This window comes from Pelophylax lessonae, assembly GCF_965119305.1.
Source record: "Pelophylax lessonae genome assembly, chromosome: 1".
Lineage (NCBI taxonomy): Eukaryota > Metazoa > Chordata > Amphibia > Anura > Ranidae > Pelophylax > Pelophylax lessonae.
This window is the reverse complement of record NC_138768.1, coordinates 694496514-694523781: the sequence shown is the minus strand read 5'-3', so window position 1 is coordinate 694523781 and position 27268 is coordinate 694496514. Positions and strand designations below refer to the sequence as shown.

The following is a 27268-nucleotide window of genomic DNA, read 5'->3' as shown; positions in this document are numbered from 1 at the left end:
GTTTTTCCATTTTAAAGGGGAATAATTTTTTTGACCTCTAGGAACGTTTCTAAACGCAAACGCCGCTAAACGCGGGTACAAACGCGACCGAACGGACGTTTCAAACGTCCTAAAAATTCCAGCATTCAAAGGGACTTTTAACAACGTCCCGTGTACATGGAGCCTTATACCAAGGCTGTTATTTTTATTTATTTATTTTTTTTATTTATTATTTTTTTTTTTCTAGACTTCTAGGAAATCTGTTGCCTCCCAAAATATGACGTGAGGAGCATCAGACAGAAGCTGTAATCCGCTGACCGCTGGGCTGCATACTAGACCTGGGGCAGCATCAGCTTCACTGTCTAGATCAGTGTTTCTCAACCAGGGTTCCGTGGAACCATAGGGCTCCTCCAGAGCTTGCTAGGGCAATGGGCAGTTTCTGCCTCTCAGATAAGTTCCTCCTGACACCATTGATCTATTTAGCTATCTGGAAGAAGGTCATTCTTTTCAGTGTCCACATGTGTAAGGAGCATTCATCCCACTGACCATCACACTAATGGATCACGAGTTGTATCTAGTCATTTTTAGCAGGGGTTCCCCGAGACCCTGAAAATTTATTTCAAGGGTTCCTCTGTGTTGAGAAAGGCTGCTCTAGATTGATATTTCACTATAATCTAGAAGGGGATGCTTGCCCTGGGTGCTTTTTTTTTTTTTTTTTGTTTAGAAATAAATCTATACTTTGCATTCTGATCTTGTTTGATCCAAGCGTTCTATTTATCATCATAGATGTTTAATGGGTTTTTATTTGATTTGAGTGTGTTTGCTGCACATAGCGTCAGCTCAGCTTCACACTGTTTCATTATTCCATTGAGTGATGTATGAGACTCGGCACCCTCTTTGGCACTAAATGCTTGTTCAGGGTAATATATTAGTATCATTCTGCTTGTCTGAGGATAGAATTGTTCTGATGAAGCAAATTGACTCAAAGACGTTGTTTTGCCAGCAGTGAATGATGTGTCTGTGCTGCTTTTCTGCTTTTGTGTCAGTTGTAGGCATTCTTCTGCGTGGTTTATCCATTCCGTGCCTGGTAGGGCACCGCACAGCTAAAACAATCCGTGTTCCAACCCAGAGGCATTGTTGTTGTGTGCTTTAAAAACACGCTTTCATGCTTATCAATACATTTTGATTTTCAGTTAAAAATCTGCAATTGTTTAATGAGTCAATTATCTGGATTACATAGTGATCAATGTATACAGGCGCATTTGTTGAAATAAATGGTTAGGAAAGCAGCAAAATTGGATTTCAGTTTTAGTTAATATAATCTTAAATGGGGCAGTCTTCCGAGCAATTAACTGTATCCAAACTGTCCACATATATTATCCCTGATGCATTTTCTGATAGGAAATTCACTTCTGTTGGAAGAAGAGCTAAAAAAAAAAAAAAAAAAAAAAATTGGGGCCTGTGTGACGCTAATTTTCTCAAAATCCATAAACCTAGAGGTAGGTAAAGACCTGCTTCAGCTGCTTTTGAGACCCTCCTGCACAAAAAAATTCACTTATATGTATTTTTAAATCCAGGTGTTTTGTACCCAGTCATGTTATGTATGGGTATTTCCTATTCTTACTCGGCAATGAGTGGTCCATACTTTCAGATGAATGTATGCACGTGTCCATGATGGTCTGGGCTCACAGTATGTGGGTTGGGTGATGCTGGGCATCATCCAAAGTGAACTGGTGCTGGACTCTGGAGCTATTTTCTAAGTGATCACATTCCCTTTTCTCAGCTTTAAAAGAGCTGGGGGAGGAGAAGCTGCAGATCCACTGATCTTCCCTGTGAAAGGCTGTGCATGGAGGGTGTGTCAGGACAAGTATGATCATTGGAGTAGAGCAGGCTGATTTCCGAGCACAACTAGAGAACTGACCACGCTGTGCTCTCATGCTTGATGTGGTCAGCAGAGGGACTGGCAGGAACACCAGGGATTTCACACAAAGGAAGCAATACAAAGAGAAGAGGATACTTTCGTTCATTGACGGACACAGCTCCTGTCATTCTTGACCATTGGGTTATGCTGCACCCTTCACGAGTAGGACACTAGGCAGAAAAAAACTCCCATGGGCAGTCCCAGAGGGTATATGCCCTCTCTCTGCTATAGTCACTCAGTTTTTTGTTTTTTTGCCTAGTCAGGGATCTTTGGTTCTGGCAAAATTTTTTAGATAAAACATTTTTTTCCTCCTGGATATTTCCTGTGAGATCTAATATCAACTGCCAGACTGGGCAACGGGCTGGATAATCTAGATCCAGTAGTCAACCCAGTCTGTCTATTCGAATGGTGGTTGCATCCCTGCGTCAGGGGGATTTTCTCACCTCAAGGTTGCCTATCTTCGAATTCCAAAATGTCGCCAGCGTTTTCTCTGCTTTGCCATGGGAGAGGAGCAATATCCGTTTGTGGCGTTACTCTTTGGTCTCGCCTCTGTTCCTTGGGCCTTTATAAAAGTGTTGGCTCTGGTGCTAGCCTTGCTACGCCAACGGGGGATCGCGGTACTGGGCTACTTGGACGATCTCCTGGCCAAACACCAGTAGGATTTTGTTCATATGGAAAATCGGAAAAAGTGGTCATGCTAAACTTCCGCATCGGTCTGAGGAAGGGAGGGGCTGACTGCATTCTGTAAAGTCTGAGCTGGAACATATGTCTTCCTCATTAGATAAGTAGGGTGACTATACAGGTCTAGTAAATGGTGGTCAACAGCCAAATGTATAGATTTGGTGACCCATGGGTTCCAAGTTTTATAGAGTTGTGCATGGAGTTGGTAAGCTTGACAGCTTATCGTTCATGAGTATCTATCGCGCTTTGAATTTTACTGCTTTAATAGAAAGTGTTTGTCAGCCGTGCTCTAGCTATACCCTGTTTGGCGGCTGTGTTTATACGAGTCAGAAGCCTAAAATGGCGGTTAGTGAGTTTGTCGGGTTTCAACACCACTGCCGGCAACTTCGGGATAGTAACTTTTTCAAAAAGTATGTTGAGCATATCATGGGTCTGGTTTCAAAAAGAGTCAGAAACAGTTGGTCAGACATGTCCACCATATGTTAACATAAGTGCCCCCTTCCGTGCAACCCCAGAAGCGGTCCTAGCATGTCCTGGAGTATAGCGGGAAACTCTGGTTGGTACTAAATACCAGCGACGCAACAAAGGCTTCACTATTTTAATGAATAACTTAAACAATCCTGATATTTGATAAAAGCTTTGTAAACTTGTTTCTTCTAAAACTCACAGTTGGAACTTAATTAAAGAAATTTAGGAATCTGTCCCCTTGCTTGTTCCTTGCTGGGATGTATTCCTATGATAATAAAATGATACATTTCATATTTGGAAGAGGTTATTACTTTTCAGAAATAATGCCAGCGTAATATGAATGTATCATGTGAAAGGCAGATTACGTTTATTGCTTTGTTGAAACAGAAGCCAGTGTTGGCCTTGTTCTTGAGGAAATTGTTCAAATTATTTGGGCAACAATTCATTTTAACAGGCATAGTAGTTTCATTGTGAGAGATTTCTAAAATGGCCAAAATAATAATAATCCAAGTTGATGAAAACCAGTCAAATGGATCCTTGGCTTCTATGCAGTTTATTTAGTTGATTTCAATGCCTAAATTGTCAAGCATCTATAAGGAGTAGAGGGGGCATCGATGTGGCAATGTTTTGCAAGAAGAGTAGTTGGGTGTTTGCTAGTTCACAGCTTTGCTGAGACTTGGTGCAATATATTCTGACTGTCAAAGGGGTGCACTCATCTTTAAGGTCCATTGCACATGGAGTGTCTATCCTGAGAAAGAGCAATTCTGGACTTGGTGCTCCTGGTATGCACAGGTGCAGCATCCAGCCCTTGGGCATTTGCCCCTTAACTCATAAGACCCTCAACATGAATACCACTTGGTACAGCATTTATTTTAGCCTGCCATAGACTGACAGGCAGCAGGTTTGGATGCTGCAACTGTGCGTTCAGGGCATGCTAAAGCAACATGATTGTACTCACAGGGCCTTGACGTCCCAAGGGGCCTAAGGTGGCCCTGTCTGTAACATTACCAGTCAAAAAGCTGTAGTTTTGTATCAAGAAAAAGCAGTCCTTGAGCTCCAGGCATTGGGATTTGCATAACCGTGTCATTGAATCAGCATCTCAGTCCATTAGGTAGATGATGACCCTGGATTAGGGTTTGTCAACCAGGGTTCCTCCAGAGGGGTTGCAAGGGTTTCTTGAGCAATGTGCAATTTCCCAATTTGTTGTTGGTCAGATTAAAAAATGGAAAACGCATCAAGAACATGGTAAACGTGCACTACATACTTTTCTGCAGCTTCTCCACTGAAATCTATTGAACCAAAAATGCAGTGTTTTGCATTTAAAAAAAGTCCCTGACCTTTTCCAAAAACATAGCGGCTAAAAGCATAGATATGAACATGTCCCATAGGAAACCATGTTAAATGGACTCTAGTGCATTTGTGCAAAAAAAAAACAAAAAGGCACAGGTCTGAATCGGGCCACAGGGAGGGATAGGCACCTGTAGCATATACATTTTTCAACAAATTGGAGATCTCTGAGTGGGATAAGGAGATGATCTCATGATTTTAAATACTCCCTGAAGGCCTAGTACTCCCGATCAGAAAATCGTACGAAATATACCAATTTTGAAGTCCTCGTACGATAATCTGTTCATTCTTACACCGCTTTAGAGAGCTGATCATGACCGCTCATCTGAAATTATCCGTAGGGACAAATGTGAAAAATGTTTCTCATACAAATTTTTTCCTTAAAGAGGTTGTAAACCCCTTTTGTTTACATTTACCTATAGGTAAGCCTACATTAAGGCTTACCTATAGGTGCTATAAATATCTTCTAAACTTGCACCGTTTAGGAGATAATTACAGTGCATGCAGCCGCTGACGTCTTCGGCGCATGCGCTCTGAAGGAACGGCCGCACGTGCTGTTCCTTCAGATCCCAGTGCCAATCAGATGGCCGGAGGACGAGATCCAGTTAGCAGGATGGCCGGACATGTCGGCCGTCCTGTCGGCACTGAGAGGGCTTCGTTTTTAGGTAAGTACTTCATAATGAGCTAGTATGCGATGCATACTAGCTCATTATGCCTTTGTCTTTACAGGTTTTTTTTTTGAATGGGTTTACTTCCTCTTTAAATCAATACAGCTTTCATCCGAAAATACAATAAAATACATTCCATTGCATAATTTCCAAAATTGTATTCTGTTATACGAGAATTTTCGTAAATTGGGTAACCTTTTCATTTTCAATCTAGAGATTAACATGCAAAAAAAAAAAATACAAAACTGACAATCATTCGTCCGATATTCTTATCATGTTTATGACCCTATGGGACAGGACTGCATGGCTTGATCCTTGACTCATGGCTTGTAAATGCTGCTTGATTAGGTCAATGTATGGCCATTGTAGGATCCATGTAGTATAAGGTGTAGGCTTTTAATGATCTTAAAAAAAAAATATTGCCAATTTGAAATAATTTGACTAAAACAGAAATTGGTTCATTATTGATTGTGTGAGTGACGGTATACTAAAAAAAAAAAAGAAATACCGGTAGTCTTTTCCATGGTTGCTGTGGAGGGCTGCACTTGAGGCCCACCATATCAAGAAAGTTGATCACCATTGGTCCCCACAGTATTAGGCCCCTTTCACACATACGGTCCGTTCAGTTCATCAGTTCAGTCATGTCAAAATGTATCGTTTTTTCATCCGTTTTTTTTTACTTCCACTACCAATGCAAAAACGGATGAAAAATAGGACATTCATCCGTTCCAAAAAACAGACATTGACGGAAGTGGATGAAAACGGATGTTAACGGATGATCATCCGTTGTCATCCGTTTTTACATAGAGATGCATTGACGTCAACGGATGGATGAAAAACGGACCGTATGTGTGAAAGGGGCCATAGGCTTCATTCACACTTGCACGACTTAAATCGCACATTTTCCAATGCGACTTTGATCCGACTTTACACTCTGGACAAAAGTCACATCAGAGTAGTGCAGGCACCAGAATGGGCTGCGTCTTATGTCCAAAATTGCATGACAAGTTGCACAAGTGTGAATGGAGCCTGAATGCTCAGTAACCTTAATAAAATATCTATTTTAAAGAAATCCAAAATCCCTGGGGTTGTTTCTTTGTATTTCCAGCCAGTGGCTTCAGCCTTCACTGATGAGCTCTCAATGGACAGGATTTGGCAGCCAAATGCGTATGTCCCAAAATGACTATCCTGTGTTCTCGTATCTATATGTTTTCATAAAACATCCATGGTGATCTGCTACGATTTACAACTGAGAACTTGTTCTGAGCCTTATTGAACTATAAATCCATCCGGTATCATTGCTGTATTCCCAAAATATGATTACACTCTATGGAAAAATATGTATAGATTAAAATGTAATTAAATATATTTATGTTCAGACTATATTATAGGCACATATTTTCCTTTTCCTTCAAACAATATAACGTAACTGGTAACAGAAAACAGAACCGGAGTGATATCCTGTTATAATTACAGCAAGCCTTGCTGATTATTTGTCTTGTGCTTTTTCTGACTATAACACGTGTTTGTGTTTTATCTTGCCTTACTGTCTTATTAAAGGTGACGATTGGAGGCATGGATATCACATAATCAGCTCTGAATTGCCAAGACCAAGTGTGATTTTTCTACAAATGCTCATCTCCTTGCAGACCAGCGCTGAGAAAAGCATGGATGAATCAGCCTTGTTGGACCTTTTAGAGTGCCCGGTATGTCTGGAGAGACTCGATGCCTCGGCTAAAGTCTTGCCATGTCAACACACATTCTGCAAACGTTGCCTGTTGGGGATTGTCAGCTCCCGGAGCGAGCTGCGCTGCCCTGAGTGTAGGACGCTGGTAGAGTGTGGGGTGGATGAACTTCCCAGCAATATTCTCCTGGTCCGACTGCTGGATGGAATAAAACAAAGGCCGAGGAAACCTGGGACAGGGCTACACACTGGGAATAGCACAAATGCATTAAGAGCACAAGGCAATGTAACTACTAACTGCGGCACAGGTGACGCACAAAGTAATCAAGGGGGACCTCAGAGGATACAAGCACGGAGCCCTCCTGTCAGGGTGAGTAAACCGCACAAAGATTGTCTTCTGATTCTACAAAGGAATAATGACATGCTGGCTCATCTGACTTTAAGCAAGCAATACAGAGCAAATTTCTTTCCTGCAATCCCTGTTTGACAGTGTTGACAGGGGAATCCCTCTTGCCGAGCCATTGTCTTATCCTGGCGGGGGAGAATTATTGCTAGCTGCTATACCAGCCACTAGTGATAATCACAAGTAAATCTGGAAGGCTGGTCTATCGATCAGCTTGGTACATTCAGCTTGCCCATTCACATTTAGAATCTCGGCTGGTCCCTGCTAAACCAGCTGAGATTCGAACCGTTTATGGCCGGCATTAATCATAATTTGGTTGTTGACTTTCCACATAATTCCATTGTGTTTAATTTCTGGTAAACTGGTGGCTCCAGTGGTCGGCCATATAGAGAAGTTTGTGTTTTTGTTCTGTAACCCTTCCACCAATCTGCATGTTCATGTTCAAAAAGATTTGTCCCCAGAACAATAGCTTACAGGAAATCTTCCACTGGGGACACCTATTCTAGTGACATTTGTCTCAAGGGGGTATTTTCCTCACTCTGGGAGATTTCCTTTAACTTCCTGTTGTGTCTTTAGGGGAAAAAAATGGACACCCTTTTCTACTCCATCCACAAATAAAACATTCTGGCTATACATACACTTCAAAGCTCAACTCCAGGATAAGCAAATATTTTCTAAATATAAGAGGCATGTGTATTCTTACTTGAATCTTTGTGTGCTTTGTGTATTTTGTCCAGATGTGTGCAGTAATCCAATGTGAAAATATCTGTCCCCTCCTGTAGTTTTCTGCAGGCAGCCTATAGTGGGAAGACCTGCTGGGCTCCTCTCACAGCTCTACTGTCTGCTCAGGCTGTGTACAGCACATTGATGATGTCACTGCTACTTTTACAAAGTAATAACTGGTCTTTCAAAGTTATTAAGTGTTTACAAATGCATTTTTATATCTTTTTTGTTTCAATATTGTTTATTGAAGTTTTAGGCTAAGTTCACATGTAGGCGTTTTGGGGCGTTTTTGGGGAGTTTTTCTGCTCTAGGATCAGCTCAAAAAACGCCCAACAAGACAAATCCTATTCATTTCAATGGCCCCTGTTCACATCTGAGCGTTTTGACGTTTTAAGCAAAACACTCAAAGTACATGAGCTTCTTTTTGTGCAGATTACATGCGTTTTTATTTATTTCCATTGGTTACTAGTCAACCTAAAAACACCTGCACAAAAATGCCTGAAAAAACGCCTGTAAATAGCAACGCCAAGATGTGAACGTAGCCTTACACAAAGATTCGAACAATAACAATGTAGATATTTAAGTAATGTACAGTTTACACAATCTGAAGTGCTCGTATACCAAAAGAAAGAAAAGATTTACATTAACAATCAAAGGAAGAGAGGTAAAAGGCGTGTAGCCCTGAGCCCTATATTGGCTAAAGCGTTTCCCCTCAAAATCACCACTCCCAGGCATACCCTGAGGCTTTTAATTGTGAACATATGAGTTTGTGTGCAAACATTATTGATCCAGCAGCCATGTTAAAGAAAAGACCATCAGCGTACATCCAACTCGTTATAGCATAATAATTGCATAGTAGTTAATGTGGGTCAATGGAGCTTGGGATTTGCCTCCGTATTTGGATGAGAAGGTGCTCCCCGGGAGGGGGTCCCCCGTCCTCTGTTACTAGAATTGCAACATTTCAAGCACCTAATTCTGGAAAGAGGAAGAGAGGCAAGGGGAAGAAAAAGAAAAGGGAGGAAAGGGAATGACCTCGCGCTCTGGGCCATCCAAAGACCTGATAGTCCTGAATAATCCATGGATCCCCAGTCACGTACCTGATCCACGGACCCCAGCATTTATGTCCTTTATGGCTATTAGTGTGTTTATATTAATGTTTTTATGTCCGGAGTTCAGCTTTAAACAGCGATAGACATTCAGCTGCCAAGCTTTCCCTATTTGGCTGCTGCATAAGCCTTGTTGGCACCCACCATACTGTAAAAAAGGGGTTGGACAAAAGCTTTGTGCAGGTATCAGAAAATGAAGAGTTGTTAGGCCCCTTTCACACAAGAGGTCCGATCGATAATCTACAGGGGGACCCTATCAGACCCTCCATTCTCCTCTATGGAGCGGCAGATTTAAACAGACTTGTGTCTATTTTACGCCCACCTACCTCCAATCTCATCCGATCTGGCAAAAACATACACTGAAGAGGATCTGTTCCCCCTCCAACTGGCCATGTCTGATCTGTGGGTAGTCAGATGAAAATGGACAGCTGTTCTGCCCATAGAGTAGAGAAAGCTGTGTCTGTATCCGCTCTGTGAAAGGGGCCTTAAAGAGGTTGTAAACTTGTTTTTTTTTTTTTTTTGTTTTTTTTTTACACCCTGCAAGAGAAAGACATAATGAGCTAGTATGCATCGCATACTAGCTCATTATGCAATACTTACCTTAGAACGAGCCCCCGTCGTGCCGCTCACTCACCTCTATGACGGGCGACATGTCCAGTCGCCCGTCTTCCGGGATCGCGGCATCCGGCCATCTGATTGGCCGGAGCCGCGGTGACGTCACTCCCGCGCACGCGCGCGGGAGCCGATAGTCACGGCACGGGACTCTGAAGGAACGGCACGATCGGCCGTTCCTTCAGAGCGCATGCGCCAGTGACGTCACTGGCGGCATGTAAGGTAAATATCTCCTAAACGGTACATGTTTAGGAGATATTTACAGTACCTATAGGTAAGCCTATGATAAGGCTTACCTATAGGTACAAGTTGTAGAGGAGGGTTTACTTCCTCTTTAAGCTAGTCGTTCACATAGGACACAGTGCTCATTTGTTTTATGTATGAATTTGAATCCTCCAATTTACAAAGGATACCCCATTTCTAAGTACACTGTAATTTATCTTTAAGTGTGTATGTTTAGGTTTGGACAAACCTCTGAAGATCTATGCTCTGTAAAGCTCCGCTAACACTAGTATGATTTTTTGATTCAATTTAAGTTGCACAGTATCACATGACAATGGCATTGGAATAGTGCCCGTTCATATCAATGCAACTTAGCATGTTGCAATTTTGTAAAAGTTTCCTATGCTACTTTGGATTCCAGCGCGATTTTGGCCCCATAGATTATGCCATGGGTGCTTAACCCGTGGCCTTCCAACTGTTGCGGAACTACAAGTCCCGTTATGCCTCTGTCTTTGTGAGTCATGCTTGTAGCTGTCAGTGGCTTGTAATGCCTCATGGGACTTGTAATTTTGCAACAGCTGGAGGGCCACAGGTTGAGCACCCATCGACTATGCAAACCACATCCAAGTTGCACTACATAATTGCACTGAATATCAGGTGAGAATCTGATCCCAGCAGTGTGAGCCTAGCCTAACTCAGCTAATATTCCAGCTGTGGTTCCAGAAATCTACATTGCGTGCTCATCTCCGTTCACGTGAGCCATGATGTGGAATCCTCAGTTCTTCAAGCTATTTTAGGCAATCCTGACACATGTCCCTTCGGGATGTTGCCCCGGGGCTTAGTTAAATCCACCCACCTTTGACACTGTTAATCTTGCTGCAGATTTGTTTGAATGTGTAAGGATTTTCTGCTACAATGGCTTGTCAAGATAGAGAAACTTTTTGCAAGGGTGATGCCAAACATCTGTCTCGATTTGGTTATTGCTTATTGAGAGCAGCTGTCTAGGAAGAGCGGGTTAAGCCTGGGTGTGGTGCCTTATGTTCTACATAATGTTGTCTTTTTATTGCAGCACATTTTCTGAGGTATTCTACACTTTACAACCATGCATCTTCTTTATATTAGCAGCTATGGGGCAAATATGTGACATGAAATGAATGTTTAAACAGTTCCTTCTTATGTAGAACAGGATATGGAACCTGCCTTCTCCTTATAACCAGGACTCTGAGCCTACATGATATCTGGAGAGGTTTGGCTTGGAACTAGTCAATCTACATCAGGGATCTCCAAACTACGGCCCTCCAGCTGTTGCGGAACTACATGTCCCATGAGGCACTATAAAACTCTGACATTCACAGACATGCCTAGGCATGATGGGAATTGTAGTTCCTGAACAACTAGAGGGCCATAGTTTGGAGACCCCTGGTCTCCATGATCTCAGTGAGGGGTAGTGAATAATTAAATGAAAAGGGTGTGTAACATTAGTTTGAGATTTAAGCCCCGTACACACGATCAGATTATCGAACAATCTGTCGTCCGTTTTTTGTGGCATGCTAGTCTGATGTGGAAAGTGAAGAGGTTATTTTCATACGAATTTTCCTGTACGACAGAATTCTACTTCAGAAGTGATGTCATGTGTTGGATTGCTTTGTATGTGTTCTTTCGTCTCTGAGCATGCCTAGTCTTGCTCATAAGATTTTTCCCCATCGAAATCTGTACTAATGAGACGCAAATCGGACGTTGTTTTGACGGACGACAAAACTTGTATAGCCTGCACATCAGGATTTTGTCAGCCGAAAAATCAAAGTCGGCTGTCGAAAGTACCATACTAACAATCCGAAAATCGACAGATCGGTTGTCGGACGTATTTTCCCTACAGATTTTCTTATCGTGTGTACGGGCCTTTAGGGTATATGCTATTACCTATTTTTTTTTTTTTTTAATTGCTGACTATGCAAACAATAAAACATCTAATGTTTGTAATTTACATAGACCTGTAACCTGTAAGAACTCCGGTAGCTTGAAATGCGCAATCAGGCATTGCGAATGGTAGCTGCATTATACTAATGTAATCGGTTGGGTATCGATGCCTGTGTTTTTATTGTTGATGTATTTTGCCTGAACGATACACTACTTGTACTCCTTACAGCTTTATTACTTTCAATATGAAAATCAATAAAATTACTGTATAGTATTATAGGTAAACCTTTTTATTTATTCATTTTTTTGCCATCAGTGCCCTGTTGGGGATGTTTACTTTTAATTATCATCCTATAGCCAAAACAGGAAGTGAGGAAGTCTCTGCAAATTTAGAGAATCCCATTGGGACCTTCAGGTCACCATAACTAGTATCCACATTGGAGGATTTCCTTTCTACTACTTTTCTGTGGACAACCCAAAATTTGAGATTTTATTTTACTTTTCGCTATCGATGATAATGATAAACAGGTGAAATAGAGAGGGTGACTCTCCTTAAAGCCTAGTACACACGCAATGAATTTCCGCCGACCGGTCATCCATCTTTTGTCCAGAGTGGTGTTTTGTTGGTTGGAATGTGCCTAGACTGCACACAAATTTTCCCGCCCGACAAAATTCTATTTTAGAAGTGATGTCATGTGTTGGTTTGCTTTCTTTGTGTTCTTTCATCTCTGAGCATGCCCAGTCTTGCTCATAAGATTTTTCCCTGTCGAAATCTGTACTGACTGCACGAAAATCGGACGTGTTTTGACAGAGGACAAAAATTTTATAGCCTGCACACCAGGATTTTTTTTGGCCGAAAAGTCGGAGTCGGTTGTCGGAAGCATCATACTAACAAGCCGAAAATCGGCAGATCGGTCGTCGGACGAAAATTCCCTGCCGAATTTTGACTCGTGTGTACGGGCCTTAAGGCAGTGGTTCTCTACTCTGGTCCTCAGGACCCACTAACAGGCCAGGTTTGCAAGATAACTAAATTACATCACAGGTGATCTCATTTGCTGTTCAGTAATTGCAGTATTCCAGTCAGCATCTCCCCAAGGTAATACTTAAAGTGGAAGTAAACCCATCAATCTAAAGCCCCGTACACACGTACCGGTCGTCGGCCGACCGATCGGCCGTCTTTTGTCCAGGGCTGTCGTGTCTGTTGAAAACTGCAAAAGACTGCACACGAATTTTGTCGGCCAACAACAGCCGACTGCAGAAGTGATGTCATGTGATGGTTAACTTTCCTTGTCTTTTTTCTTTTCTGAGCATGCCCAGTCTTGCTAATCTGCTGTCTGTCGGCCGAAATCTGTACTGACTGGCGAACAATCGGCCGTTCTGGTGTTGGCCAACAAAAATTTTAATGCCTGCACGACAGATTCTGTTCGGCCCAAAATGCGCTGTCGGCTGTCGGAAGCAGCATACTAACAAGCCTACAATCGGCCGATCGGTCGTCGGCCGAATATTTACGGCCGACAATCGGTACGTGTGTACGAGGCTTAACAGTTTAAAAAAACTTTACAATTCCGGCACATGCCGGGAATGTAACTGTCACATTGGTCAAACCATCCAATAGCTAGTGTCATAACTGATCACATGGCAGCTGAAGATTAGACAGAGGCCAAGATGGCTCAAAACGATAGCAGGGTTTACTTTCACTTTAAAACTGGCCTGTTAGTGGGTCCCGAGGACCGGAGTTGAGAACCACTGCCTTAAGGGTTCACAGACAGCAATAACAATTGACAGGTACTCTAATCCATCTCCACTCTATTCAAAACTAAAGAAAATGTTTTGCCTTTAGTTCTACTTTAAACAGAACAAAATTTGTCAAAAGTTTTATAGAAAATTCTTTCAACTGTATCAGTCATGGTGCCAGAGAGCTGATCCATAGTCAGAAACAACTGAACGGATATCTACATACGTACATTGTTATTGTATGACCTTCTTGTCACTGTAGAAATATTCCAGAATGCATTACAAACTCCAGTTTAAGCCTGGTTCACACCTATGCATTTTTTTGGTACACTTTAACATGGTTTCCTATACGACATGTTAACATCTATGCTTTTGTCACTTTTTTAGATGCAAATCTGTGTTTTTCTTTTTTTTTTTTTTGGTTCAATAGACGTCAATAGAGAAGCTGCAGAAAAGCATGTAGTGCATTTTTGCCTGAATTTTTCCAAGATTTGCTGTATTTAATCTGCCTAACAAAAAATTGGCCAAAAAAAAAAAAAATAAATAAAAAAACGCCCAAAAATAATTTAAATCAGGGCAAAATCGTGTGTGCAAAAACTCACTGCAGAAACGGATCAAAAGCAAACTGCATAGGTGTGAACCAAGTTTGTGTTGGTTCTGCAGCTTTATGAAATTAAAAATGTTAATGGTGACTAAGCATACATATTCAATTTTTCCCTTGGCTCTAGTAATATTTTGTACCCAGGTTTTCAGTGTTGCATAGAAACTAGGCTTTAACACATAAATGTAGAAAATGAGACATTTTGAGCCATGCCGCAGTATTCTCGAGGTCTCTGATACACACAACTTTTCCTTTTATGTAATGTTTTATGTAATGTTTTCTTACAGCTCGTGAAGTTTAAACTTTGCACGTTGGTGTCATAAATGGATGTTTGCAGATCATTTTTTCTCATCACGTACACTATGATTACGGAAAAAAAAAAACTTCCCTCAGTTACATAAAAACTGCCACAATAAAATTCTGTTTGGAAGATGAAAGGAGTCGGGTGAGGATTTGCTAAAGCCCAGTACACACGTTCAGATAATCGGACGACTTATCGTTCGCATTTTGTTGCATGATGGTAACATCGAATTCAACAATGCGTACAAACGGTATGATTTTTGTCGTACGATTCGGGAAAAGCTTCCTGGTTGCTTAGCTACGTATCGGGTGGTGCAAAACAAAAACAATGGCAGCCAGGCTTTTTCCGTGCTATTTTAGTGTTTCTAAACATGCGCGGGCTTTGTCGATCGATTTTTAGACGCATAGTGTACTGATGAAATGATTGTCGTTTACGGGGCTATTGTACGACAGTTTTCCCATTTGTCCCTTCGGATTTTGTTGGATGAACTGTCATGATCGGCTGTCGAAAGCTGTGTACTAACGATCAGATTATTGTGCGATCAGGTCAAAAGCGAGTTTTATCGTACGATTATAGGACTGTGTGTACGGGGCATTATACAGGAGGTAGTACTGGGTTTACAGAATCCCGGTTCAAATTTTGTAAAGTAACGTGTTCATTGAAAAACCTGGTGCAAGTTGTCTTTTAGTCTCATTACGGTATATGTATCTATATACTGTTGTAAAGTATTTTTTTTTTTTTTGGCTAAAGTAGGGAATAGAAGAATGGAAACCCCTGTCAGGATTTTCTTTTTCCCCTACAGTAGGGATTTTTTTATATGGAATAGTGGGGTTAAAAATTTGACCTCCTTTCCTCTGATTAAGGCAACAGGTCCTGTCTGCACAGGCAGTTTCCACCAAGTTGGGAAAAATTCTGCATTAAAAAATAACTTGTGGCTGAAGTGGTCATTATCACTTCTGTTCCCCTGCCTGGCTTGATGTTGCTCGATCCTCTGATCAGGCCATGTATGGCCACTCTTGGATTCTAGTTTGTACAGAGCATCCTCCTGACCCATGTGTGATGTCGGCTTCTGCAATAAGCGAACATCTCGCAGGGTCCTGGCAGGAGATGAGGTCAATTAGACGTTTAATTACCTCCCTTCACTGTGACTGGGAATGGAGGATCAAATAAGACACAGGTGCCTATTAGTCAAATTGCATTCTGGCTCCTCAGGATTCAATTTAATAAAGCGAATTCTCTGCTCAATGAACAGATCACTTCTGTCACTACAGAGAGTGGGTTTTGAAGTATGAATTTTCTAAGGCCGTATGGCGGTGTATCCTAGCCAGGTTTAATTAGCCTGGAGAATAGGGTGCAGCCTCCTTGTGTGATATAATGATCCTGAGTTTAAATAGTATTTTTTTTCTATATCGGGCAGACCTATTTTGGGTCTTTAACCACTTCCCGCCCAAGGATGTCCTATGACGTAGTGGACTTGAGTGGAGATATCTGAAAAATGCCTGCAGCTACAGGCATCATTCAGATATCATCTTTTGCAGCAGATGATTTCCTGCAACAAAACAACAATCATAGTAGCAGTTGTTTCCCGCCGCCCTCCGGTGCTTCTACCGACTCGCCCTTACGATCGGCGAGCCAGAGAAGAAATCTGCTGGCAGCGGAAGTACACCATAGATAAAACTGAGGACCAGATAGTCCCCAGCAGTCTCTAGGACTCTTGAAGGCGTGGGCGCAACCTTATGACATCACGTCTGGGCTTCCGTGGACCCGCCTGGAAAGGCCAAGATTGTATTTTGTTTTTTTTTTTTATCTCACCCCACATTTTTCCATAAAGAGGACCTGTCATGCTCTATTCCTATTACAAGGGTGTTTACATTCCCTGTAATAAGAATAAAAGTGATCAAAAAAAATATATATATAAAGGGGAAAGTGTAAAAATATAAAAATAAAATAAACAATAAAAAAATATTTTCAAAGTGTCCTCGTGTGCTCGCATGCAGAAGCGAACGTACATCATGCCCACATATGTAACTGACTTTGACGTTCAAAGCACACATGTGAGGTATCGCTGCAAACATTAGAGCGAGAACAACAATTCTACGTAAGACCTCGTCTGTAACTGTAAAGTGGCAACCTGTAAACATTTTTTAAAGTGTCCCCTACGGAGATTTTAAAGTACCAAAGTGTGGCGCCATTCCACAAGCGTAAGCAAATTAAAGTGAGACACGTTGCTTCAAAAAAAAAAAAAAAACCCCATTGGAATCCATGCATCCGGCGCCCTGCATGTAGATTAGGGGGCCGGATGCATGGATAGGGGGGGGCGGCACCCCCAATGGACGGGCTGCCACAGATTGTAACTGTACTGTCTGCCCTCATGTTTTAAAGTGCAGCACAAACGGTTGGTGCTATATAAATCCTGTATAGTAATAACTGGTTGTGCAACTGCAGTGTGAGCTGGAGTTTGGTTTAAATTTGTTAGTGTATCTAAATCGGCTAGTCCATCTAAAACTCCCCTCCCCCCTCAGACTGACATTGCTGCTGTCCAAATGTGGTCATTCGTCCAGAGTGGAGGCACCACTAATACAGGAGGTGTGTTAATGGCCAGATCACCAGGTAAAAAAAGAGGGGGCAAAGCCAAAGAAAAACCCCCCAAAAAAACAAATGCAGCCATCATGTCTGATTGGTAAGCTTCAATATATTCCATTTTTGGTTTTGGCTTTTAACCACTTCAGCCTTCGGAAGAATTTGCCCCCTTAATGACCGGGCCTTTTTTGCAATTTGGCACTGCATTACTTTAACGGAAAATTGCGCGGCCGTGCAACGCTGTACCCAAATAAAATTGATGTCTTTTTTTTCCCACAAATAGAGCTTTCGTTTGGTGGTTTTTGATCACCTCTGCGGTTTTTAGATTTTTTGCTATAGACAAAAAAAGAGTGACAATTTTGAAAAAAAAAAAAAGCCATATTTTTTACTTTCTGCTATAAAACATTCCCAATAAATTTTATTTTTTTAATTTATTTTTTTTATCAATTTAGGCCAATTTGTATTCTGCTACATATTTTTGGTTAAAAAAAATCCCAAAAAGCATATTTTAATTGGTTTGCGCAAAAGTTATAGCGTTTACAAACTATGGGATAGATTTTTGGACTTTTTATTTATTTTTTTTATTAGTAATGGCGGCGATCTGCGATTTTTAGCGGGACTGCGACATTGCTGTGGACAGATCGGACCACTAACTGACATTTTTGACACTTTTTGGGGACTGGTGACATTAATACAGTAATCAGTGCTAAATAATATGCACTGTTACTGTATAAATTACACTGGCAGGGAAGGGGTTAATACTGGGGGTGATCAAAGGGGTTAAATGTATGCCTGTGTGTGTGTGTGTCGGGTTCTGTGACAGGCACAGACAGATCGCAGTTTCAGTGCTGATCTGTCCCTGCCTGTCTGAGAGAAGATCCGCCTGCTTTGTTTACATAAGCAGGCAGGTCTTCTCTCCGTTTCCTAGGCGATCGCGAGAGGAAGACAGCAATCGCCGCCTCTCCTACCGTGGCCCGCCTCCCTCTGTGCCTAAACACAGCGGGAGGGTGGCTCCGTCGGCGCGCGCACGCCGCCTAAACCACATGCACTCCAGTCATGTAGTACTAGTGCGGTTGGCAAGTGGTTAAGCAAACTTCCTGCATTAATCAGTGGCTAATATAGTACAACACTGTCTCTTATTCAAAATGCCATGACTTAGGCTTTGTGCACACAGGGCGTTTTACAGCTGCTTTTAGGAGCGTCTGACTTTTTTTGCAGCTTAAAAGCGCCCCTCCATGTTATTTTTTTGACCTCATGCGCACACACAGCCTTTTAGGAGCTGTAATTAGCATAGGTGTTTTTAAGCTGTTAAAAAAAAAAAAAAAAAAAAAAAAAAAAACTCAGAGCCAGTGCATTCTGGAGCATCAGCATTAGGCTGTAAAAACGCTGCTAAAGGCCGCATACAGCGTTAGGCCACATCAGAAGTTTTTAAGCTGTAGTAGTTGGATTTGAGGTTGGAAAATAGAAGGGGGCAGAGAAAGGCTGCTAAACACGGCTAAAATGTGCATTAACGCCAATACAAAACGCCTCTAAAAGCATGTTTTTTACAGCTGCTTTTTCCTGACGTCCGAACCGGCTTAGCAGCTCGTTTTTTCAAACGCCCTGTGTGCATGAGGCCTTAGGCTGCATTCACACTTGAGCGTAGCGTTTTCGCACGATGTTTACCACAATTTTACCGCGATTTTCAGGCGTTTTTTTTTTTCAGCCGTTTTTGGAGGCAGGCATTGACCTCTATCAAAAACGCTGGTAATCAGCCCAAAAAGAAGCTCATGTACTTTTTTCAGCTACAGGCATTTTGCTTCAGGCGTTAAAACGCTCAGATAAGAACAGGGGCCATTTAAACGAATGGGGTTTTACTTGTTGGGCGTTTTAGAAAGGTTTTTTTTTTTTTGGAGCTGAAAAACGCTTAAAAACGCCCAGGTATGAATGGAGCCTTACTGTTAGCTGTTATGAATACTATTTTGAATTTAATTTAGACTGTGGAGGACTCATGAAGATAGTTTGAACTTTGAATGTGTTAAACCAAAAGGTACAGACAATAGTAAAACCAGAGCTAGATAATAGGCAATTTATGAGGTGCAAATAAGTCCTGAATGTGATTTATGGCCTGCGTCTGTAATAGAGAATACAGCTCAGTAGACAATGAAGGCAGTCCCCAGACACTGGCTCTGGGTAAGGGAATATGGGGCAGACGGTATAGGAGTGTATTCACAATTACTAGTCTGGGAAGAGCTTACTCCTTATTAGTCAATGTTTTCAGAATGGCGTTATTTTGTTCTTCCGGCTAGTAAAGCATCACCATTTTATTATTTTACTAGCTGAATTTAGTGTTCTCTCAGATATTGTGGCAGGCTTCGCTTTTGCACAGATATCCTTCCCCCCCACATTTCTCTGCATTGGAAAAGCAGTTTCCAGATTGTAGACCATAAGTCATGATGTGCAACATTCACAATAGTGACCATGTGACTGCCCCACTGAGCGATCAGAGGCTTTCTCATGAACATCAGGAACACATTTCCAAATTTAAAGATTTCTCTAGTATGTAGCATGAGATCTGCAGTGCTGATGATGCCTCCAAAAGGTTGTCAAATTTCAGAGCTTCTGATCATTTTTCACATTTGCCGGCTGTTCCAAATAGGCTCCATTCACACTAGCGCAACTCCAAAGTCGCACGATTTCCAGTGCGACTTTGATAAGATTTTGGTCTGACTTTAGACTCAGTTAACCTAAATGATATCAAAAGTCGCACCAAAGTAGTTTAGACATCTTTTTTTGCACTGTGTTATAGGGAGTGAAGGGGTTAACTGGGGGAGATCAAGGGGTTAAAAATTAATTAGAGGATAGGTGGCGGGTGCCCTAACCCTATCTATCTGGGCTTAGTGCAAATTAGGGTCACTAAATACACTAAATACAGTGATCAGTATTTACCTATATACTGTATTTAGTGCACAGAGTAATAGGGAGTAAAGGGGTTAACTGGGGGTGATCAAGGGGTTAAAAGTTAATTAGGGGATAGGTGGCGGGTGCCCTAACCCTATTTGGGCCTAACGTAGGAGCAAACTAGGCTCACAAGTGACACTTCTACAGTGATCAGTAAAAGATCTGTTTTAGGCACCTTTTCAAAATCCACGCTCGTGGAATGGTGCCAAGCTACAGTACCTAAAAATCTCCATAGGCCACATTTAAAAAAAAAATTTTAAATCTTTAATATAAAAAAAAATTAGACAGATTATCCGTTTAGAGTAATTATTGCTCTTGCTCAGACTTTCATGGCGATACCCCACATTTGTGGTGCAAACACCGTTTACGTATGTGAGCGTGACCTATGCATGCTACTCTCCGGATTCACTGTATCCTGTATAATTTGGTTTATACCTCTCAACTAGAAATCCAGTCTCCTCTATGGAGTGGTGGGTGTCAACTGGCATCCAATATGATCCTATCTGCTAAAGACAGACTGATGGGGATCTGTTCCAAATCCTTCTGCGGATTGGATGGCAGTCAGGTGTAAACGTACAGGTGGTCTGTTTACATCTGACCACCCAAAGAGTAGAGTGGGCTGTGCCTGTGTACGTTGTGCATAGACCAGGGATTCCCAAACTACGGCCCTGCAGCTGTTGCAGAACTACACATCCCACGAGGCATTGTAAAACTCTGACATTCACATACATGACTAGGCATGATGGGAATTTTATTTCCTGAACAACTAGAGGGCCATAGTTTGGGAATCCCTGACATAGACAGTGTGAACACATACCACCCATCCGCCTGCTCAGCGGGGATCAGTGGACCAATTCCCCAGTGAGCAGGTGGACTTCAATGGAGCCCATCCTGTGTAGAAGAGGCCTTATGCTTTTTGCCTAGCGCTAGTTTTTTTGAGCCTCAATATTCTGTTTCGTTAGGACAGAGTTAATCCATTTTGTCTTTCCATTGCAAAGATGCCACAGTTTCCTTTGACTCTGGTAGACATGGTATGCAGGCCTTCATCTATTTCACAGATCAATCAGAAGTTTCTAGGCAGGGTTGGTGCGGTCACCTCATCCTGCAATGACTGCACTTCTATAACGAGGAAACCTTTTGTGAAGTAATCATCTTCATCTTGACTTTTCAAAAAGGATTTTCAAGCAGGCTTCAAAATAGCCTAGAGATCTTGTTTTTTCATCCTTGGTGACATCTTAGACTTGATGTGATTGCCTTTATTACACTTAGGAACGTTTCATAAATGTATTCCCAGAATAGAAGAATCTCATCCAGGCAGAATGTCACGATTAGCTTGTATAGCGTATGTCTTGTACACGTCGTCTGCCATTTTGGATGCTTTCCACGCAAGTCAGTTTTTTGAAAACATTTATTTCCATCTTCATCGTGTGCCTCACACCTGTCATTTCGTTCTGTATCTGCTTAAATGTGTTACATTCCCTAAATATACAGATTTGTAGCTTGTAGGGGGGAATATATATTGCCAGATGTTTAAGGTGGCAGTCAACGAACTGGTAAAGCTTGTCTTCCCAACAAAGCGGCATTCCTAGAGCTTTCTTTTTAATATTCGATGTCCATGGATTTGCATTCGGGAACAGATGAACAACTATTGTGCATTGTGTCTTAATTAGAAGGAACACGATTAAGTGTCACTAAACGCTGGTTAAACAATTCTATTCAAATATGTATTCCTTAGGCCCCTTTCACACATACAGAATGTTTGTCCGTTTTTCATTCATCTGTTGACAGATGAAAAAATGAACATCAATGCATTTCTTTGGAAAAACGGATGTAAATGGATGATCATTCATTTACATCTGTTTTCATCTGCTTCCGTCAACATGTGTTTTTTTTTTTTTTTTTTTTGGACGGCTGAAAGCCCTATTTTTCATCTGTTAAAAAAAAAAAACAGATTGGACGACAAATTTGACTGAAAAAAAGCTAATGCCAAAAAACATGACTGAACCGATGAAATGAACGGTCTGTATGTGTGAAAGGGACCTTAAACGCAGTACACACTGTAATAAAATCGAACGAACAATCTTCCTGTTTTCCTTGATGTTGAGCAGGTAGAAATGTATGATGGTGCTAATTGTACACAAATTCCTGTACGACAAAGGCTTTTTTTTTTTTTTTACATTTTTACACATGTCCCTTTTGTTAAAAAAAAATAAATAAAAATTTTTGATCACTTTTCTTGCAATCGCAAGGAATGTAAACATCCCTTGGGAGAACAATACAGCATGACAGGCCCTCTTTATGGAGAGATCTGGGGTCTAAAAGACCCCAAATCTCTCCCCTACTTTTAACGGCAAATGGTCAAAAAACTGGAAGTGCCAAATATTGTTGCTCCGGTACTCCCAAGGGCATAGAGATGAGCGGAGGCCACCTCACTCTTCTCTATGCAAAAACCCTGCCGATGCTGGATGGTTCCCAGGCTCAGCGGGGGGCCCTCTCCTGCCACTTCTAAAAGTGAACCCGCTGGGATCACTTTAATTGGAAAGCCAGCCGACTAAGAGAATGAATGACACTGGGGTTATGGCATCTAGCTGCAGCCAAATCAAAATATTTAAAGCGGAGTTACACCTGTTTTGTTTAATATGGGATCAATCCATTGCACATCCTCCCTATATATTTAAAATGGCAAATAGTTGTGGTTTTTTTTTTTTGTTTTTTTAATTTTTTTTTTTTTTTATTTTTTTTTTTTTATTTTTTATGTGGTATGGAGCACGTCGGGTTCTGGCCACCTAGGCAATGATATCATAGACTTCGGATAGGCAATTCTCATGGACTTCGGATATCAGCGTACTCTATCCCAGGAGTCCACTAGAATTGCTTAATACCGAAATCTTGCACGATTCCGGGCCGGAAATGACGTGAACGGTAGGACCGGGATGTCTGGTTTGACAGGTTGCTATAGCAATGGGGTGGGAACGTCTGCCGACCCAACCATTTGCTATGGCAACCGGTCAGGAAGAAAGTGAGTTGTTCAGTTGCATTACTGCACAGGTGCAAGATCGGGAGGTGCATGCTGGGTAGCCAGCTCCACCGAATCCTGGAAAGTAAGAGAAGAGGGCTTCAGATGCCCACAGTAGAGATGAAACCTGCCCGCTTCCGAGATCTGGTCAGTTTTCAACTATTTAAACATAAACTAAAAGGAACAAATATTTAACATCATCTAAATGTTGCAGTATAAGTGTACACCATTGCAGCGTAGTGTTTACAAAAAAAAAAATGATTTGGGGACTGAAACTCCGCTTTAACGCCAAAATCATGACATACATTCCCAGTTAGGAGGTCGGCAAGTGGTTAGTATAAGGCTCGATTCACACCTGAGCGTACTGGAATCACGGCAAAACATGGGACGCGTTTTCGATGCTATTATTTATTTGGCACCTCAAATGCGGTGCAATTTTTGCCACGATTGTTGGACAGTGTACTAAAATCGCAGCAAAAATCGCACCGCCAAACACGCCTGGCTCTGTGCCATTATTTGGTACATGAGCTTCTTTGGAGCATTTTTGGAGTAGAAGGAGGCCCATTCAAATTAATGGTGCCGTTCAAAAAAAAACGTGTCACAAAAACGCTATGTACAAACCTGAAAAGCACATAGATTCCGCAATAAATCCATTCATTTTAGTCTTACACTGATTCCTCTTTGCCAGGGAATGAAATTCCTCCAGGATGATGGACGTTCTAATCAAATTTTGGTTACTAGTGCTTTTTGGTGCTGTGTCTTATGTTTTCCTCCCGGCTTAGTCTGATGAAAGGCACAGATAGTCCAGATTGTGGCAATAACTAGGATCCATTTTATTATCAGAATAATGGCAGAAGTTGGTCCCTTATGGAAACTTTGTCAGGACTACCTTGACAATGGATGGCATAGCGCCTGAATTTGTTATTCTTTGGGGAAATAAAAATTCATGACATCTTCCTCTGCAATCTGCTGTTCATGTGCATTTATTTTACTTCTGGCTGGCATTCAAACCTTTGTGTGCCCACCTATTTATTATTTGCATGTGTTGCTTGGTTTCACGAAGCAAACTCAAATATTCATTAGTTGACATTTGGCACATTAGAATTGTCTTTGTGCCAGTAATATGTAATGGTAAACTTGTAGATTATTTTAACATCTTGTGTCTGCATTTTCCCAGCTAATGGCAGGGGATTAGTAACGGGTGATAGCGGATCAACTCAACAGCACCAGTGTAACCCCTAAAAAAGTAGCTTTTCCTTTTATTACTGTGGGAACAGCATCGTAATGCGGTCACTACAATAAGATTGGCGAAGAGGATCCCTTGGAAAGTGAACCATAAATCCTCACGTCTCCTACCACAGGCAGCACCAAACAACGCTGTAATTATAAAGAAATGCCAATGTCTTAGAACCACTGAGCTCAATGAGGGACCAAGAAAGGGACACCCAGGAAATGTCAAGAGACTTCATCTTGCGATTCGATTTAGTTACATAATGTTTAGTGGTACATGCAGAGGGATAAGAAAGTGTTTACTGTCTTCTTTCCAGGTGGCTATTTTATTTTTGCTTGTTCTATATTTTAGGGATAGTCACTTAAAAGTAAACTTGTGCTTTGACCATGGCCCATCAGCAATGGATGCGTGCCTACCTTTTGTTCCTAAACCTCTCCGTTGGCTGCTGGGGTGAAGAGAGAAAGCTCAGTGTAAGCTCAAATTCACGAAGGGCACAGAGCATTGGGTTCCTAAGCTTCCAAGTGCTGTTATGGGTAAGAGGGGGAATGAGCCACATTTTCTGCATACTTGGAAGTAGGGCTGCACGATATTGGGAAAAAAACATTGCGATATTTCGTTTTCAAAGATATATATATCACGATATTTCTCTGGGTGGAATGCAGAAGACGGATTAGGCAGAGTCGGGACTCACAGTTGTGGTAGGAGGTAGAAAAACACAGCCCGACACGACATCTGTCCCACACGTTCCCTCTGCCGCCCTGGAGCTAGTTCTCTTGACGGAGCGGTGAGCGCGGCACAGCGAACCAATCACGTGAGTAGCGGCACAGGGAACCAATCAGATGTGCAGGCACGCCTGATTGGTTAGCTGTGCAGCTGCTCATGGCGCACTGCTCACCGCTGAATGTGTGGGACGGCTGCCAGCACTGTGAGTCGTCCTCCCCCGAGTCCCGACTTCTCCCTGCCTAATGGTTAATATTGTGTCTTCGGCGATATGAATATCGCCCACGCCTGCAGAACGATAGTCGGTCATATCGCCTATCGTTCAGCCCTACTTGGAAGTACCATATATATAGATTTACTGCCACTGGCTGGAAGGAGAGGTGGGGAAATGATGGGTTGGTGTGGGTGCTTGTTGGTGGGACCACTATTAAAGTGAAGCTGTTGATTTGCCCTGCATGCTAAAAGCCTGGGGACCTTTTAATGGGACTGGCAGCTCATTCCACATTTTTGAAGTTCTCAATTTTTGTTAGGCCTAAGGATTTTGATCTACACCCAACTAATGCCTGAACACCTTGTTGATCAGTTTTGTCATTGCTGAGCATTCTCTTCACCAGTTGCTAAATGGAGTGGTAAAAAAAACTGTTCACTTTGCAAGGGAAGTTGCACTTTGCCAGGGAATTTTTCCTAGAGCTTAGTTAATGTGGTGAAGTTTCACTTTGTAAAGAATACCCAATAACATACAAGGAAAAAACTGCATTTTTTTCTTCCACATGATTGCATGATGGTAGTCAGTAAGATTCACCTCATTAACTAAGCTCTTGGGGAATATTCCCTTCCAAAGTGCAACTTCCCTTGCAAAGTGAACAGCCTATTTTGCATTTAATAAATCACCCCCATAGGGTTTAAACCCGATCAGACAGCAGGTATATCCTGACCGTTTCTGATCTTCCCCACTCAATCCAAGGCAAAAAAAAAAAGCTTTGATAGTAGTTAAACTCAAATTTTTGTTTAGGTAGTTTTTATAGCCTTTTATGTTATCTTTTTAATGTGTTATTTTACAGAAAACATCCTTTTTAGGACTGTAAGGTGTACTGTCATTGACCTTTTTGCCTTTAAATAGAGAGAGTGAATGCATCCTTTGTGAGCCTATGAAGTAATGTATTGTGGCAGCTCATTGTGCATTTTCCAACTGCACGGAGGAAGAGATTTGGTTGCTTTAATAGCAGGTTATCTATGGTGTCCTGTGCCACAGTAATGTCTCTAGATTGCCTTGCAGTGAAATCCTACTCACAGGACGGAAGTTCTAGTCAGTATAGCGATCTTTCCATCTTATTACACTGTTTCTGTTCAGCAGACACCATGTGCAGTTTTATTGCAATAAATAGAAGTTTTCATTTGCATGAACCTTTGTTAAAATCACCAGCTTCATGGCTGTGAATAGGGAGTTCTGGAGGAATAGGCATTTGTGTCAGAACTCCTTTTTTTCCTCCAAAAAAAACAAATCCATGTGAATGCAAAAGCAACTGCTTAAGAAATCCAAAGGCAAGCTGAAAATGGATTCAGTGGTAGTATGCTGATCATAGCATATTGTACACCACCTACACCTGAATGCAAGGCGTTCTGTGACTGGAGGGTGGGTGGATGGCATGGCACAGTCTCCCTTCCTCCAAAACAGAAAGCATAGCATCAAGTAAAAAAATAAGGTTTTTGTCTGACTGGAGGGACTTTACAATAAACCACCTGCTATGATCTGTGTACTACTACCCCAATTCAAAAAATGTTGGGATGTTGTGTAAGATCTACAAAAAAACAGAATGCAATGATTTGTAAATCCCATAAACCCAGTTTTTATTCACAATAGAAAATGTATCACATTTTTAAACTGAGAAAATGATTTTGAAATTAATGGTAGCAACACATTTTATAAAAGTTGGAATAGGGCCATGTTTACCATGGTGTGGCATCCCCTCTTCTTTTAATAACCTCTGTAAACTTTTGGGAACTGAAGAGATCAGTTGCTGGAGTTTTGGGAAAGGAATTTTGTCCCATTCTTGCCTAATTTAGGATTCTAACTGCTCAACAGTCCTGGGTCTTCATTGCCATATTAGTTTAAAGATGTGCTAAATATTTTCAATTGGTGAAAGGTCTGGGCTGCAGGCAGGCCAGTTAAGCACATGGAATCTTATACTATGAGTTGTCATAGATGCAGTATGCAGTTTAGCATTGTCCTGCTGAAATAAGGTCTTCCCTTAAAAAGATGTTGTCTGGATGGAAGCATATGCTGCTCTAAGTGTCCATTCACACTACCGCGACTTGTCAGGCGGCTTGTCAGCCTGACAAGTTGCGGTCCATGCAGTGCTACAGGACCCGTTCTAATAGGAGCGAAACAAGTCGCTCCGACTTAGAAAAAGGGT

At 41.7% G+C, this 27268-nt stretch overlaps 1 protein-coding gene across 3 annotated transcripts in view; it reads left to right on the top strand.

The window, feature by feature from the left end:
* The window catches only part of SH3RF1 (SH3 domain containing ring finger 1), a 261467-nt gene that overhangs the window by 9615 nt on the left and 224584 nt on the right, over positions 1 to 27268 (top strand). For all 3 annotated transcript variants that reach the window (XM_082243144.1, XM_082243142.1, XM_082243143.1), the window contains exon 2: positions 6625 to 7118. In XM_082243144.1, the coding sequence (XP_082099270.1) occupies positions 6696 to 7118 (423 nt within the window). In that variant the 5' untranslated portion in view covers positions 6625 to 6695. The remainder of the gene's footprint in view (positions 1 to 6624; positions 7119 to 27268) is intronic.